We start from the raw sequence: 16,615 nt of genomic DNA, 5'->3' as shown, positions 1-16,615 counted from the left end.
TCATTTGGTATTTTAGGTAGTTTCCAGTCAGGACTTCATGTCTCACTTTATCTTCCCTAAACTGGGTTTATTAGTCACAGCCCGCGTCTATCAAAAATAGGAAGGCTGTATATTACCTGCAACACGACATACCAGCTACCCGGAGATATTGCAACAGAACAGATCCTGTGTAAGTTGACAGATTGATTTGAATGAAACCTATTTGATCAGTTTGCCATAGTGGAACGTGGATGCACTGCAGATGCATCCAGTGTATTTTAACCGTAGGCTATGTAGTAGGCAGAGATTGGTCCAAATAGTCTAAAAACAGCGCAACACCATCAAGTAAAAAGATGGTGCAGGGAGATGCTTGTGTTCCATACAGAACTAATGATGTTTGGCTGCTGTGAGCTACATTCAAGGCCCAGAACAACAAGGCTTACAAAGACTGATGGACATGGCAAGCTCCAGTTTAGGTTTAACAGCACATTTACCCTTCACCCCCCGGAAATGATTACTGGGAGACTCATTTGATAAATTGAAGCTTGTGTGTGTTTGACCAGTGAGACCTTGAAAATGTACACAAGCATAAGCCAGGGCCACACACACACATACACACACATACACACACACAAACCCATGTGCACTCAAAGCAAATCTTTTTGGTATTACTTAACTAAACCTCTTGACACTTTATAGACTCTTGGCTCTTGCTCATAACCCTGGGCGCCTTCTGTGGGATCGCTGCTCTTAGTCATCATTTCTCATTCTTTTTTTGTCTTTCTCTTACATGCACACCTACACACACTCAAACAGAGCTTTTATGGTTCTCAGCAAATGTACATGGTTATCATTTCTTACACTTAAGAGGCTAACCTTGAAATGTACAGTAATGGTTTCACATTTGGACGGATTGAAACAAATGGCAGACGCCTACAAGAGTCTGTCTCGTAGACCTCATCCAACTGGCAGCTGTGCTGTATCAGTGCAGCGAGGTTTTCCTGGAAATGCCTTTGAAGGGGTTTGACATTTATTGTGACTATGGACAGTGAAACAGTATCAGGCCACTTTTTATGTATATCATATTTTTAAAAGTGTTATTAGTTCAGTACAATTTCTAACTATAGATTACTTTCTGTTACACATTTTGGCACCCCAAGATGTAATTTCCTTGGCTTTTATATTGGGGACTAAACAATCAGATATATAAAAAAACACCAGTGACATTGTAGTTTTTAATTGATAGCAGAAAACAGATAGTATTACCATTTTTGTTTCGTGCTTTCAGCTTCTATCTACCCGTAAAACCTAGATCCAATTTTAACTCTCTACTTGGCTCCAAGCTGGAGGCAATATATCAGGCTCTAGCAGCTGAATGTGTGTCTGTATCCACTGGCCAGTGGCTAACTGTCTCTCTGCTCTTTGGTGCGATGGAGGGTTTGAGTTTGTCCCAGCTTCTCTTTATGGAAAATGCTGCTGTGGGCTGCTGGATGCCATATGACACTGAAGTGGTATAACAAAGTTACGATCAGTGAAACCAAAATTTAAAGCTGAGTAAAGCAGAGGCTCCACCCTGTGCTGGACCTTGCCAACATTGCATTCTTATACATGTCAAATGCAGTCATTCACACCACATTCATACACTAATAGTAGAGGATGCCATGAAAAGTGCAGATTAGTGTCAGCCGGTCTCATTCATGTACATCCACACACTGCTGGCTATGTCATCGGGAGCAATTTGGGTTCATTGTTTTGCTCAAGAATACTTCGGCATGTGCCTGAGGAAGCTGAGATTAGCTTTCTGATTAAGAAATGACCAAATGTACCATTGAGCCACAACCGCCTCTTTACATTACATCATCACTCAATCTAAAGCTAATCTTAAAAAGTTGTCCGTTGTATAAAGTTTTTTTTTTTTTTTACCAGTTTGGATATGTCAGTTTTCATTTTTGTTTTGCAAAGTCACTGTTTATGAAGATCTGCCACTTTACCTCTTTGGCCGCATCATGCTGGATATTGCTGTTTGGCAGTTGAGTGGTGCTGCTTGTTTCAACATGAGTCACATTGACATGTGTGGGTGGATCAGGGAAACCCAGGATAGTGATGTCCTCAAACATAATGTTGGCTGGGTCACTGTAGCCATTATGCTTCACCTGCAGAGTCAGTACTCCCTGTATGAGACAGATTTATATTACAAGTTAAACTTCAGAGTAGTACCGATAATTTAGGGTATTTTATTTTCTTTTTTTTGTTTCCATAAGTAGAAGATTGGAAGAATTGATAGGATCCATTGCAGTGTGCAATCACAGCTTACATTTCCTGCTGTTATCAGATATACTGGTAAAGCAACTAGCTTATCAACTCCCAAAGCTCTTGTCTATCAGTCAAACAGCTGCTCCAATAGATTTTCTGTCAACCCACTGCAATGCTAGCGTGCAGAAAGAACATCATCAGCATGTTTAAAACATGCAAGGCATTCCTGAGTGTTGTGGAACATAGAGTGCTTGATCTAACAAAGCTTTGGCTACACACCATGGATCAATCATGCCAGTGTTCTGGACAGGGGAAGTCTAAAGTCTCTTGTGGTTTTGAACTATGCACTTGAGTTGAGATCAAAAAGAATATGTGGGCTAGAGCGAAGGGTGGCATAGATTTGTACAGGGACACTTACATAAATAGCAGAGAATTGGTAATGGATGTGGTTGCCAGATTTAACAGTGTCTGTGGGAAAAAAAAGAGCAGATGTGGCCTTCACTTGGCAATGTGAATACAGCTTAATAACATCATCTCAAATCAGAGCTCATTATTAAAACCCTACATTGTGTGTCTGTCTCACACACATTTCTATAGCTCCACACACAATACCTCTGCTGTCTCCATCATCCCAGAACAGCTCCCCAGATGCCTGGTTTCTGTCATCAAGAGCGACAATCAAACCCATGGGGTTGCGCCGACTATAGACAAACACATAAACACAAACAAAAGTCAAACATTATATCATCGTTACCATTCTCTACACCAAGCAAGTTCAACATGTCTTTAACTCATGTATACATGTCTGTACACATGGGTCAGATACATCCGGATGCATTCATGCTTACACGAGTGACAAAGAGTTGTTCGGTGGATACTTCTGTGAGTGGTTATGTGCTAATTTGAAAATACGGCTCTGTAATTAGTCTATGAGAGCATCAGCAGTGTTTGAGCTGATAGCAAAGAGTTTGTGTGTGTGTGTGTGTGTGTGTGTGTGTGTGTGTGTGTGTGTGTGTGTGTGTGTGTGTGTGTGTGTGTGTGTGTGTGTGTGTGTGTGTGTGTGTGTGTGTGTGTGTGTGTGTGTACCTGGCAGTGGTGGTGACATCAGGTTTCTGTGTGGGTAGGATTGCACCACCTCTGATGTGTAAACCAAGCTTTTCAGCAGGCAGATACATATCAACCCACGTTTTGCGATTTGTCACACGTTCCATCTGACAACGAAACAAATGTATTAGTTCACCCATGTGTTGTACTGGCAATCCTTAGGCTGCCTATTTCAAGGTCAGAACAGTGGATACAAGTTTGCACAAGCATGGACAAGGAATTTTACACTGGCATTTAGTCATAGAGATTTGCACAATTTTATATGTTCAAGTTTTCAGCTCTCAAGATAACACAGAGCAATCTTATAGTACTGTTTACATTTAACTATTGTTGAAAAAAGAACAATAATCTTACTTGTGAGCTTCAACTTTACTTGCACTGTACTATGGTTTTCAGTAGAACATTTTGGAAAACATAGGAGAATAAACAAGCCCATGACTTTACACAGCTTTCACAAGATTCCATAATAGACTAATCTAGTTCTGTAACTTTTATTTCAAGGAAAAACCCTGAATGTCCTTGTTGCTTAACTTTGCCCAACACGTTTGCTCAATGTACTGAAATGCTTTCACAAAAAGTAGATAGTGCAAAGACTGAATGTGATTTTTGACAAAATTACTATGATGAAATGTCAGGCTGAGCTCTTCTGCAAAGTTGCACTTATTAAAGATGACAAAACACATTTCTCCCTCTCTCGCTTAGCCCCTCAGCTCATTTCTCTAAAGGCCCTGATAGAACTCAGTTAATTTCAGACCCCCTGAGGACAGACTCCTCAGACCAGCCTCAACAGTTTTAAACTCTCTCCTCTCATTTTCCGTCTACCTACTTCCTTCTCTGCGTTCAGTTATTCTCTCTTGTGGTGCTCTAATTATTTTTTTTTTCCATTTTCTTTCCCATGGAGCTGTGTGTGTGTGTGTGTGTGTGTGTGTGTGTGTGTGTGTGTGTGTGTGTGTGTGTGTGTGTGTGTGTGTGTGTGTGTGTGTGTGTGTGTGTGTGTGTGTGTGTGTGTGTGTGTGTGTGTGTATGTGTGTGTATGTGTGAGATTGTGTATGTGTGAGTGTGTGTGTGGCATGTACCATTTTGCACAGTACAGTAGCATACAAGTGAGTGTGGGCTGGAGGTAGTGGAGTCCACAAGCAATTTCAGACCTTGTCACACTCTCATTGTCTTCCTTAAGGAGGTCTCGTCTTCTCTTCTCTTTTTATCTACTAGCTTATCCATCCATCTTTCCACTCCTCCGTATACTGCACATGCAACCCCTCTTTTCTTTTCCTCCTCCCCTCTCTTTTCTCCCTTGGTAAATCATAGACCGTCCTTGCTGTGTTTATCTTCCTCTCATTCCAATCGCGTCTGTTTTCCACTCTTTTGTCCCACATTTTCTCCATCACTTCCTCCCCTTTAAACTTGTTTTTCATGGTCATTTTCACAACATCACACACCCCCCCATCCTTCCATCCTCCTACCCAGAAAATCACTGGGGACCAACCAGGACAAGGGGCCGGCAGCAAGACAGCCAATCTAATCGTTTATCTGATCAGTGGGCGCTTTACATCACCACTGTGACGCCCAAATAAGGTCCCAGTGGAGCTCAACACCTCTTTTATCTCTCTGTCAGGGAGATAGTCTCTCTTCTCTCTTCCCTGTCCCCTCTTTCACTCTATCTTTGTCCTAACTCCCGCTCCGTCTTATCGCTCTCATCTCTCAGACTCAAACAAAGAACTCCAGGCAAAGACTTTCATGTGATACATGTGGTCCTTTGTGTGTGTGTTAATTCCCCTGATGTCACACAATGCTTTTAAGCCTGTTTGTGATACTTCCAGTGCACACTGATGAAACAAATTAATTAGGTACACCTGTGCAATCAACATATTCAAATGCAATAACCCTTTAATTAATCCTGTTTTGCTTATTTGTCATCTAATTTTCTCTTTGAATGTTTTTGGCTTTTGGCTTACTGTAACTAAAGACTGTCAAGCATGTTAAATCTACTCCACCGTGCTTGTTGTGGCTTGTTTGTGGATACGATTGCACAACATTGAAAGGTGTTTTATTTATATTTATATAATCTGGCTCCCTCACGCATGTAATATGAGAAGGGATGAGAAACGCCCACACCCTTGTGCCTGTTAAAGCCATACAAAGCCTACTCTCACACTGTCTTTGACAGATGCGACCACCATACATATAAAAATACCAAATTTGTGTAAGGAAAAATTGTATCTTCATTCATATATATATATATATATATATATATATATATATATATATATATATATATATATATATATATATATATATATATATATATATATATATATATATATATATATATGTATATATATATATATATATATATATGTATATATATATATATATATATATATATATATATATATATATATATATATATATATATATATATATATATATATATATATATATATATGTATGTGTGTGTATGTATGTATGGTTCGTTCCCACTTTGCATTTTGCATGCTTCAGTTGAAACCTGAATAACAGATGTAGACAAATAGTGTCCATACATGATGTTTTCTGGCAGTGATTTTTAGCCCATGCAGTGAATTTCATTAAAGAGACTCTGCAATGAAACTCACTGCATAGGCACTGCATGAGCCCAAGATATACAGATCAATGTCATTGATCTCTGGGTTTTGTCCTGTACCTTTTTGTTCAAAGTTTTCCCATGAGTCTCTGATTCTTTCAAGGACAGTATGTAACATGATGAAATACCCAAATTAACAGCAATTTTACACTTACTCTGAAAAAAATGAACTTTTTAGACTAATTCGACTTGCTTATGCAATCTTGACATCATGAATGCAATGTACTATCAAATGACACACTCAAACCACAAAGTTTTACCGTTTCATAGTCGTACCACACAGCATCCGGGATGTATGCATGCACTGTGTCCACACCCTGTTGAGAACAAGAAAAAGATCATTATCAAATATCACATGTTGAACCATATATGAATAATGAATTTCATGCTTCCAGTTTGTTGTGCAGACATCAAAGTCTGTCAGCTCTGTCTTTTGTGTGAAAGCCTGTGTTTGAACCATGTTTGCAACTGGTGAGTCCCATTGTAGCTAGCAGCAGCAACACTGACACTTTAATCTCATGGGACTTGATACGCCGAGAAAGGCAATAATACACCACTGAAAACTGGGTACATTGTGCATCAGTGCAACTTGATAATGGGGAAAGAGATAAAAAGTTTTCATCAAACAGGGTTATGTAAAAAGAAAAAAAAAAAAAACTATTATCTGATACTAAGTTCCCACAGAGCCCTTGTGACATTTTAGACTACAGTGCTCTGATGCAACAGATGATAGAAAAGACAGCATCAAGCAACGACTGATATGTGACAACCTTTGATGGCTTAAGGTGGGGGACAGACAGGAGCAATCAATAGAAGAGTGCAGAGCTTTTGATAGCGTTGTCACTTCCCTGCTCTTTGTGACAAGGCTGTACAGAGGGAAAGAGAGCAAGATAAACACAGAGGGCACAGCAGAAGAAAAGAGCAAACCACAGGTCCTTCTCAAACCAGACTGAATGTGAAATACACTATGTCAGCTGTGTAAGCCATGACTGTCTATCAGAGGCATTGATGGCACCAACATCTTGCTTACCATCCCTGTACTGCTCTTTCTCTTTCTCACCACAGCAGTATGTTCCAATTTGTGACACTTGGGGTTTGGCATCACAAACCAGAAAAAAAGGTAACGGGTGAAGCAAAGGAAAATAAACAAACTGGGAACAATGAAGGGGGACAATCAAACAGTTGGAGGTCTGATTTGTAGTTGGAAAGCAAAAACAGCCAAAAGGTACACGTGGAGCAGTAAAAAGAGTGAAATATGATAGAGGCATATTTCTGTAACGGCCTGCTAAATAAATTAAATGACATAATGTCCCCTTAGGAGGGCAAATTTGCAGTTTGAGGCAGATCACCTGTCACTAATGCTGCACAGCCTGTGGTATTACGGCCTAGGGAAATAGATGCTCCCCCTACACCTCGTTTTCTGGTGTCTGATTTGCTTGCGGCGCCAATCACTCACTCACCTGACAAATGGGAAGGGACTGTCGGACTTAGCAGGGCTGCTAACTGTGATTGAGAGGGACAAGGCATGAGGCCTGTATCCTCATTTAGAGTACTAAGGCTCCGTTAGCCATGAGGTAAGTTTTGATCAGGTGGGCCAAAGATTCATGCTGGCAGAATGATCAGATGGTAGCCGAGGTAGATGAGAGGGCCAGAGAAGGATACAGGGGTAAAGAGAGGGAAGGATAGGGGAGGGGTGAGATATGGGATGAAATGAAGCTGGATCACAAGGGTGAGTTGACAGCAGCTGATTAAGAGAATGCAGATGAGATAAGGGAGCCAACATTTGATGAAAGGATGAGCTAAACAGAAAAGCGAGTAATGGGCAAGAGGAGAGTGGAAACATGGATGAAGACCAGAGGGGGGTGACAGAGAGAGAGAGTGCAGGAGATCTCCTGGTTTATCACAGAGATCAAGGGTAAAGCATTGACTGATCTGAATGAGAGAGCAAGAGCATCATTAGAGAAAGGGAGAAGCAGAGCGATAAATAGAAAGAGACGGAGAGGAGGAGACACATGAGAATAATGAAAAAGGAATTCGAAGGTAGGTTGTGAAGGGTTGCTAAAGACCAGCCAGTGACCTCCTCGAGTAGCTGACACTATCTCTTCATGTGGCTCTTCAGAGCCTGATGCATCAGCGAGCACTCTGTTCTTAATGCCGGCACTTAGCCTGGTTTACACCACAACACCACGGCTCAGCAGTAACCTGTCACCACACAAGATGAATATTCAGCCACCTCCAATCTTTCATTTTGAAAGAATCTCTTTCAAGTGGTGCAGCAGAGGTCTCAGATGCCTTTAAAGCCAATGTCAATGTGCTGCACTGGGCTTTGGCCTGCTTCTTTTCAATAACGGATTCGGTTTTTATAACCACTCTTTGCTGGCCTCACAGATGCTGCTTAAAGAAAAAAACTATGCTTTTTTAAACTAAAAAGCAGTTTAAACCTTCATACCAGTAACAGAACACTAAATGTTTTTAATTGAGGCTGATTTGTTCCTTTTTATGCCATCACTATGACTTTTTCCATCAGATCCAACATCGTTTCTAGATTTCAAAAACTCCAGTGCTTGTGAGTCAGAGGTTAGCTTATGCTCAGCTTACTATTGACCGATTAACATAATGTTGTCAGGGGGCTTGATGTTATTCCAAAGCATACAGCTCTATTTGTCTGCTTGTCCAAGCTGTTGGCCAAATTGATTTTTCACTCTATCACTTGGAGAAACACATCTTGTACTTCTCATCCTAACTGTACTCAACTGCGCTGCACATATGGAAGGATGCGCTTCTCACATAAAGCTGTCAGAATGTGCCATGATGCAGAAAGTGAGATTTGTAAGGCTGAATGCATCCTCTGAACATCAGTTAAAAGAATACTGTACCTGCAGTTCCTTATTCTGTCACATTCCAGATACAGATAAAGATAATGTCAGCTTACACTTTTTCATGCACCTAAATAAGTTTTTCTACCAACCTTTAATTCCATGCTCTACATTTTTTCACCATCACAAGCAAGGTCATAATAGTTCTCTGTGGGGTTTTGTTTCTTTTGCAGTCATTACCCTCAATTCAATTATCAGGGCACTTTGATGCAGAGCACATTGCTTTTAAAGAGACAGAAAAATAAGTGGTTGCTGATAATTGATGCCAGCCCATAACACACCCACTGAAAATGGGTTTCTTTTCAGTCTATTCTGTGTCTAACGGTAACTACAATTGAGCTATGACCCTGGCTTTGAAAGGACCCAACACTGCTACCCCCATCACGCTATTAGTGCTGTTTTTCTTTTGATTCACTTGTCCAACAACCTGTAAAGTCATCTTGCAGGCAGCTCATACCCTAAGGCACCATAAGAATAACCCTCCACTTCTTTGTGAGAAACTTTCCCACTCTGATTGAAGCTACTGCATTCCTGGCCCTACTATGAATCCAATTCGCTCTCTACGATTCTGTAATTCACAAGAGGCCACGCTAAATTGCTTATTAATCAGGCCACTTTGACATGACCGCAATCGTTGTGTACGTGCACATTCTCATGCAAGTTTCGCCACACGCATTAGAATGTACACACTACACGTGCACACATGCACCAAGACAAACATGCACAACCACACATATACACACTTCTATCTACAATTCTAATCTGCTAGTAATGAGGTCAGTGCTCTCATTAGAGCTGAGAGAAAAGAGGGAGAGTATGAAAGAGAGAAGAAAGAAGGATGAGAGGAGGAGAGGGCAACAAAGAAAATCCCATGTCATGTTTTCCCAGTGGAGGTCAGAGTGCGTGTGTATGCATGGCTGTGTGAGTAACTGATCTGCAACATCTCGGAGACACATTTCTTCATGTACGACGTGTACTTTTCTGCATAATATCACAAAGTTTTGATGTCTACCATACATACAAGTTTGGTAGAGGAGGGCATGCATTTGACAGACCAAAGCCTAATCACTACTTGTATGTGTACTGGAGCATAGTGTTTGTGTGTAAATATTGACTTACTGGGTCCAGTACAGGTGTGATGAGCAAATGTCTTCCCCAGAGGAACTGACGGTCCACAGTCCATGTAGCACTGTCAGTGTAGAACCTAGTGCACAACAAAGCAGACTATTGAGTCAAGTGGAATATTTATATTCATCATGATCTACTCTTTAAACACAAACTAAATAGGTAAAGTTGCCTCCATGCAATTTTTTGATTCTTTCAAGATTTTTCACAAATGAAGAAATGGAAATGGAAACATAATACAGACATTTCAAACTTGAACAATTCACCCTTTATTTTCACCCCACCCTAAAAAACATTTTTTTTCCTGCATTTTTGATTTTTTCCCTTTTTGACAGTCATGAAGTTTGCCTGAAAATACAGCTTAAATGCAATGGAACCCTTGTGTGTCCAATACATGCAATGCCTTTAGGAGACCAAGGCTAAACATATAGTACAATAACGTACCAGAAATATCCTTTGACACTTAACACATTGTTGATTGCAGTATAGGTGTGCTTCTTTCAATCGTCATCACAGCCCACTTTGATCACTGCCTTTCTGCTGCTGCTGATTGTCTATAGTGAGCTGTCTCTCGTACAGCCATCACTTCTTGTGTATGGACTAAAGCTTGGTTTTCCTTTGTGTACTGTTAGAACATTTTTAAAGACACTTTTCACAATTAAAAGATTTTCATTTGACACGTATAGGGCTACAAGCTTCAGACTGTTTGTCAAGCAGCTGGATAGCTTTGCCTTAATTACTGTATCTCAGGGTATGTCTCAATTCAGCTCTGCTCCTTGGCTGCTGTTCAGCATTTTGTTTTTTGAGATGAGTAACAAAAAGGACATAACGTTTGGGCAAAACGGCCCATACAACCCTCTGACTCAAGCACCAAGCTTTACATGAGTTTGTTTCCAAGGATATGGTAGATTATGTATTTGATAAGCTAGCAGTTCTGACACTTAGCCAATATAAATTAAATTCTTCTGTCTATAAAGGTAGCCTCATGTGTCATCTTACCCTAAAACAGTTTACAACCTTGAATCTTGCTAATATTAGCATCAGCATTATCTTTTTACATTCTAACCAATGAAACAAAACAGAATAAAGAAGAAAAAACATGACATGTAAACATTCATAGTTGGTTCCAAACTTAGGATGCTAATGAGACACATCAATGTGTATGCTATATTTTTTTTCTGTTGAAACCCACAAATTAATCTGTGACATTTATTTTACAAAGTTACAAGCACACCATCATTAGTATTCTCAATTAAATTAGCATGTTCAACTACAAGTCCACCTATGTTAACTTCAGTGACTTACTCATGCATGACGGGACGCACAACAGTCTCCCCTGTTGTGTGGGCTTTGTAGAAGAGTGTGTAGAGGTAAGGCAGGAGCGTGTAGCGAATCATCAGGTAATGTTTGGAGGTCCTCACTAGCGTTGACTGAGCACCGTATGCAGCTGGATCCTGGGGCTGGATACAGAAAGATGCATTAAAGTGCTGGTGTTGATAAATGTAAAAGTGGAAAGTAATGATTCGTCTTTTTATGCACAGGGGACAAAAAGAGAGGAGGAAAAAAACTTGTTGAAATAAGGGAAGGAGAATTTTAAAAAGATGGAGAGGGACTTGAAGTGAAAGGAATGAAAAGGATGAGAAGAAATGACGGAAGGGCTGAGAGGCTGATGGAAAGAAAAACAAAACAACTGTTCACCCCCCCCCCCAACTTCACCGGATTATTTATGAGGAATAAGCGGACATTAACCTTATTGTTAATGATTAAATGGAAATTAACTTTACATAGGGCTAGTTTGAGAGCAAAGTTTGCTAAGAAGATGAGCAAAAGAGAACCAGGGAGAACAAAAAACGGGGGAAATGTGTGAGAAAGAAAAAGAAGTATGATTTAATTTCTATGATAGTGGAGAGTGAGAGGGTGATTAGCTGCTAACAGGCTGTGCTTCTCTCATCTGGCTAATCATTTATGCCCTCGGCACCTCTAGGAGTGTGATGAGAACTGTGTGTGTGTGTGTGTGTGTGTGTCTGTGTGTGTGTGTGTGTGTGTGTGTGTGTCTGTGTGTGTGTGTCTGTGTGTGTGTGTCTGTGTGTGTGTGTGTGTGTGTGTGTGTGTGTGTGTGTGTGTGTGTGTAAATGTGAGTGTATATGTATGTTACGACTGGCCTGCATGGCTGTGTGATGAGAGCCATGATTAGGGCAAACCAAAGGTCACACATTAGCTGTCTCATTTGGAGGAAATTCTCCTTCAAATTCATCATCATCATGTCCCTGTCCTCAAGCAAAAACACACCCCACACCACCGCCATGACCACCTTCCTCTCAATTTTCCTACCTAGATGTCATGCCATTTTTGAAAAAAATGTTCAGCGTAGAAATACCACATGTCATATGTTGTGAGAGCACCAACTTGAAACTGTTCAACAATCAATATTGTCCTATTCCTGCAAGCTATAGTTATCTACAACAGTAGCATGGTTTGTTTTTATCTAAATATGAGCTCAGCACATGCTCTCCTGTGTCTTTCTGATATCTGAAATGGGACATTTAAACAATTTGAATTTATGAAATATTATTAAAGAAATGTAAATATGACAATTTGTATTACAATGTCAACATATATTATTATTATAGCTCCAACTAAATATACAAGATCGTGAATCCTTGTTTGTTCCTGAAAATTTTTAAAAGAGCAAACTCATTGACCATTTTGAAGCACTTCATTCCACAGCAATTAGCTGAAACAGAAAGCATCAGGCTGTGCAACAAGAAGTGCTAGTGCAGAGATTGAATGGTGTTCCCAGAAACCAAATTACCAAAACAAAGCTGTATAGAATGATTAAATGGTGTATTTGTTTCCTTTGGGTGATTAAGGCTAATTCTAACTGCCTACCTTGGCATTCTGGCAACTCAATGTCTCTGCTGCAGACTGACAATTTAAGGAGTATCCCAAACTTCTGAGTCATGAAGAATATTGTTTTTATAAAAACTTTCTAGAAACATAAAAATAATGTTGTTTCATCAGAGCTAGTCCAAGTAAAGTTTTACACTTGCCGATGAGTTATATATATATATATATATATATATATATATATATATATATATATATAAATATATATATATATATATATATATATATATATATATATATATATATATATATATATATATATATATATATATAAACATTTTAAAGGAAACCAAAAATAACTTTACAACATTATTATTTTTTCTTTTCTTTTACTTTCTTTTACTTTTTTATTTGAGTTTGTTTCTTTCTGGTATACAATGGAAAATCCTAGAAATAAATCGAGAAATTTAATTGACGTCTGCTCCTCTTGCTGAATCTTGCCTATATTTGCTGCTGCCTGTTCTTCCTCACTGCACTCTCTCCCTCTGTCTGTTCCTTCGCATCCTTCTCCTCCTCAAAAACTGCGCAGCTGTTCATCTGTTGGCTGTGTCTCTCCTAAACTTACCCTCTTGTTAAAATAAGAAGAGATGTCTGTGGACTCTCTTCATTGTCTGTAAATTGACAGCATAGTGACTGATCATAGACTTTGAGCTAAGGCTTCACCAGCACGAAGTTTGATAGGTTACGACACCGAAACTGTCAAAGAATACCGCAGGTAAGTCAGCCACCACAGTTTCCTGAGTACAAACTTTCACCTTGATTTCCAATATTATCACGTTTTCTATAACTTACTTACCATACCAAATTCGCGGTCTTTCTGCAATAAGCTGACACACTGTATGCTCAAAGCTCTGCAGCTGTGTCTCTGAAACTCTCGTAGCGTGCCGATGGTGTGTTTGGGAGCGTCGGAATTTTCTCTACTACTGAAAATAACCGTGGTTACAAGGGCTTACACATGCAGGATTTGTGTATGGTGGGGACAAAATGACCCCTGAGTATCACTAAGAAGAAGAAGGGGGCGGCAAATGTATCAGAGTGGTTATGTTGATTAAAGGGTGGCATTTTTTTATTATTATTAATCTTATTTATTTATTTTATTTGTGTGTGTGTGTGTGTGTGTGTGTGTGTGTGTGTGTGTGTGTGTGTGTGTGTGTGTGTGTGTGTGTGTGTGTGTGTTATTTTTGCCAGGTTTGATGCCTATGGGTAAATCCAGAACGGTACTGCTTTGATATTTCAGTATACATGAGCTGTCTCATCTGCCATATGGCACATCATACTTTTGCAATTTAGCCCGATTTTCATCAGCATTATCTTTCACTGAAATTACAAGATCTTAACCTCTTTGATGAGTATCAGTCTGGCACTGGACTCCCGAGCTTTACTCCAGGTTCACTTGTCCCTATACCCAAAGCAGCTATAATAATTATTAATGGCTAACATCTCCAGTCTTAAACCTCAATTATGAGTCAAACTGCATTTACTTTATAACACACCATCTGTATGATGATTAAAAGCATGGAAACTGAAGGACAGATCTTTTTTTTATCCACTGGAATACTGAATGGCAGCACAGTGAAACCAGAGGTATACCCTCAAGCACTTTCCACCAGTCAGTGGCCATATGATAAATAGATCTAGAGCTGACAGTCTAATATAAGGAATAAAGAACAAAGTGCTGTTACAGTACCTTGTAGCCTTGAGCATTGTGGTTCCGGCTGAAGGGATAGAAAGCTCCAACCTGCATCCAGCGGCGACATAACTCTTCACTGGAGTCATCAAAGAAACCACAGATGTCGGCGCCGATCTGAAATACATAAAGGAACGACAGCCTGACATTTAGAACGGACTTGCAGTATATTTCTATTAAGGTCCTACAGTTTAAACTGAATGCATTGGAATCCTTTAGATGGAGTGCCATTTGACTCACACAAGCAAAGGGGGTTGTTGTGGACTGGAAGTTTGAAATTGTTTGCTGTAGCCATAATAGAATAAAGTAGCTCTGTATGTATTATAAATGTCAAGGTGGGCATCTCCAGAAGGAAAACAGACAACTGAATTATCTGGCAGTAGTGTAATAGCTGGCAGTAAAAGTCCTTTTAGATTATTTTCTAGAGGTTGGTTCAAGTCAGTCAACATTTATCAGTAGAAGTGTATGCAAAGAGTGATCTTTATTTGCATTATTTACTTAATGCAGTCTAAGAAAGACATTTGAGTCAAAGGCCAGTTCACAAACACTGCTAGATTCTGTTGTTTACTACTGGACACATTTTACCACACACTCAACAGGGAGGAATCGATCCAAATCTTATTTCTCCTGCTGCCTCTCTCTTCTCTCCCTCTAGGTGTGTGTGTGTGTGTGTGTGTGTGTGTGTGTGTGTGTGTGTGTGTGTGTGTGTGTGTGTGTGTGTGTGTGTGTGTGTGTGTGTGTTGTGTGTTTGTGTGTGTGTGTGTGTGTGTGTGTGTGTGTGTGTGTGTGTGTGTGTGTGTAATGAAGAACCTAAAATCTTCTTGACACAGTCCCACTGGGATGTGGTTGGCATCTATGAGACCACCTGAGGCACCCAGCTGGACAAATGTGTGTTTGTGAGAGTTTTTGACTCTGTGTTGTTTTTCGAACCACAATTTGAACTCTGTACACTGCAGATGCACAGGCTTACAGTACAGTGTACTCGAGGGTGCTGACTAGCAGTGCGCTTGTTTTTATCTAACAACAAGATTTTTAGCATGTAGTTCTCAACGAGAGTCAGTGTGCTTCCAGACTTTTTAATGGATCTTTTTCCAAACACTCTTGCCTGCCCCTTTGTCTTCATGCTTGTATTGGAACATAGCTCACAATTAGCATCTGAATCCTCTTTAAACACCTAGAGACACTTCTGAATGCCAGAACTACTTGTTTACTAAACAAAACAAAGAAAACAAGAGCCAAGAGCGGCTAGCTAATTGTTGTGTTGGTAAATGAGGTACAGATGTGTTAGGTTATGTCCTTTGTATCAGGCTAAGACTTGGGCCCCTACCATTTTCCCTTTTTCAAATTTTGGGACATCTTTAACCCAACACAGATTATTGGCAAAACCTAAAATCAAGTCCCAATCAAAACATCAAGACACTTCTTTTCCATCAGTGTCTTTGTGAAAGTGGCCAATTATCTTTTCCTGTCCCACTGTGTTGTTTTCTTAGCATAAGATGTACTCACTGTGTGAAGTTTTACTCACATAGGGAATCCCAAAGAGCCCAAACTCCAGCATGCCAGGGATGGCCCATTTGATGTCGTTCCAGTTGGCAGCATTGTCCCCCAGCCAGTGACCCGAATACTTTCCCACACCTGGGAAGGAGGAGCGGGTCAACATGAGGGTACGATTTTCTCCGTAGACATGCTGCAGAGCTCTGTGGGATGGAGTGGAAGCAGCAAGGGGAGAGGCAGAACAAGAGAGAGGGGCAGATAAAGAGGTCAATAAGATAACAAGGACATGGGGACTCAGCTAGAGAGAGGATGACTCAAACAGCACAAGGGAGTAAGAGATATCAAACACATACACAAGCACATGCAGTGCAAACTCAGAAGAGAGTGAGACAGAGAGGCATTGAGTGGGGACAAAGCCAGAAGGAGTGGTACTTTTCTTCCCTATTGTTCATTATTATTTTGTTTGATGAGGAAAATCGAAGTGACATAGATTTTTATGACAATAGAAAGTCCTGATGATGTTTACAAAATGTGTCTCCTGCCAATAATACATTTTAATTAGTGCAG

The 16,615-nt window shown here is 40.0% G+C and overlaps 1 protein-coding gene across 1 annotated transcript in view; it reads right to left on the bottom strand.

Annotated features, from left to right (window-relative positions):
• Positions 1-16,615, bottom strand: part of si (sucrase-isomaltase) — an 83,470-nt gene that overhangs the window by 30,904 nt on the left and 35,951 nt on the right. Inside the window, exons 16-24 of the mRNA XM_074679429.1 lie at positions 16,080-16,251; positions 14,555-14,671; positions 11,266-11,420; positions 9,955-10,039; positions 6,220-6,276; positions 3,319-3,443; positions 2,845-2,933; positions 2,651-2,700; positions 1,971-2,150 (exon numbers count right to left, since the gene is read on the bottom strand). Coding sequence (XP_074535530.1) covers positions 1,971-2,150; positions 2,651-2,700; positions 2,845-2,933; positions 3,319-3,443; positions 6,220-6,276; positions 9,955-10,039; positions 11,266-11,420; positions 14,555-14,671; positions 16,080-16,251 — 1,030 coding nt within the window. The remainder of the gene's footprint in view (positions 1-1,970; positions 2,151-2,650; positions 2,701-2,844; positions 2,934-3,318; positions 3,444-6,219; positions 6,277-9,954; positions 10,040-11,265; positions 11,421-14,554; positions 14,672-16,079; positions 16,252-16,615) is intronic.

This window comes from Halichoeres trimaculatus, unplaced genomic scaffold (genome assembly GCF_033239565.1).
Source record: "Halichoeres trimaculatus isolate MK-OKI-2021-1 unplaced genomic scaffold, fHalTri1.1 fHalTri1_scaffold_9, whole genome shotgun sequence".
Classification (NCBI taxonomy): Eukaryota; Metazoa; Chordata; class Actinopteri; order Labriformes; family Labridae; genus Halichoeres; species Halichoeres trimaculatus.
Note: the sequence above shows the minus strand (reverse complement) of the source record. Positions and strands in the feature narration are given on the sequence as shown.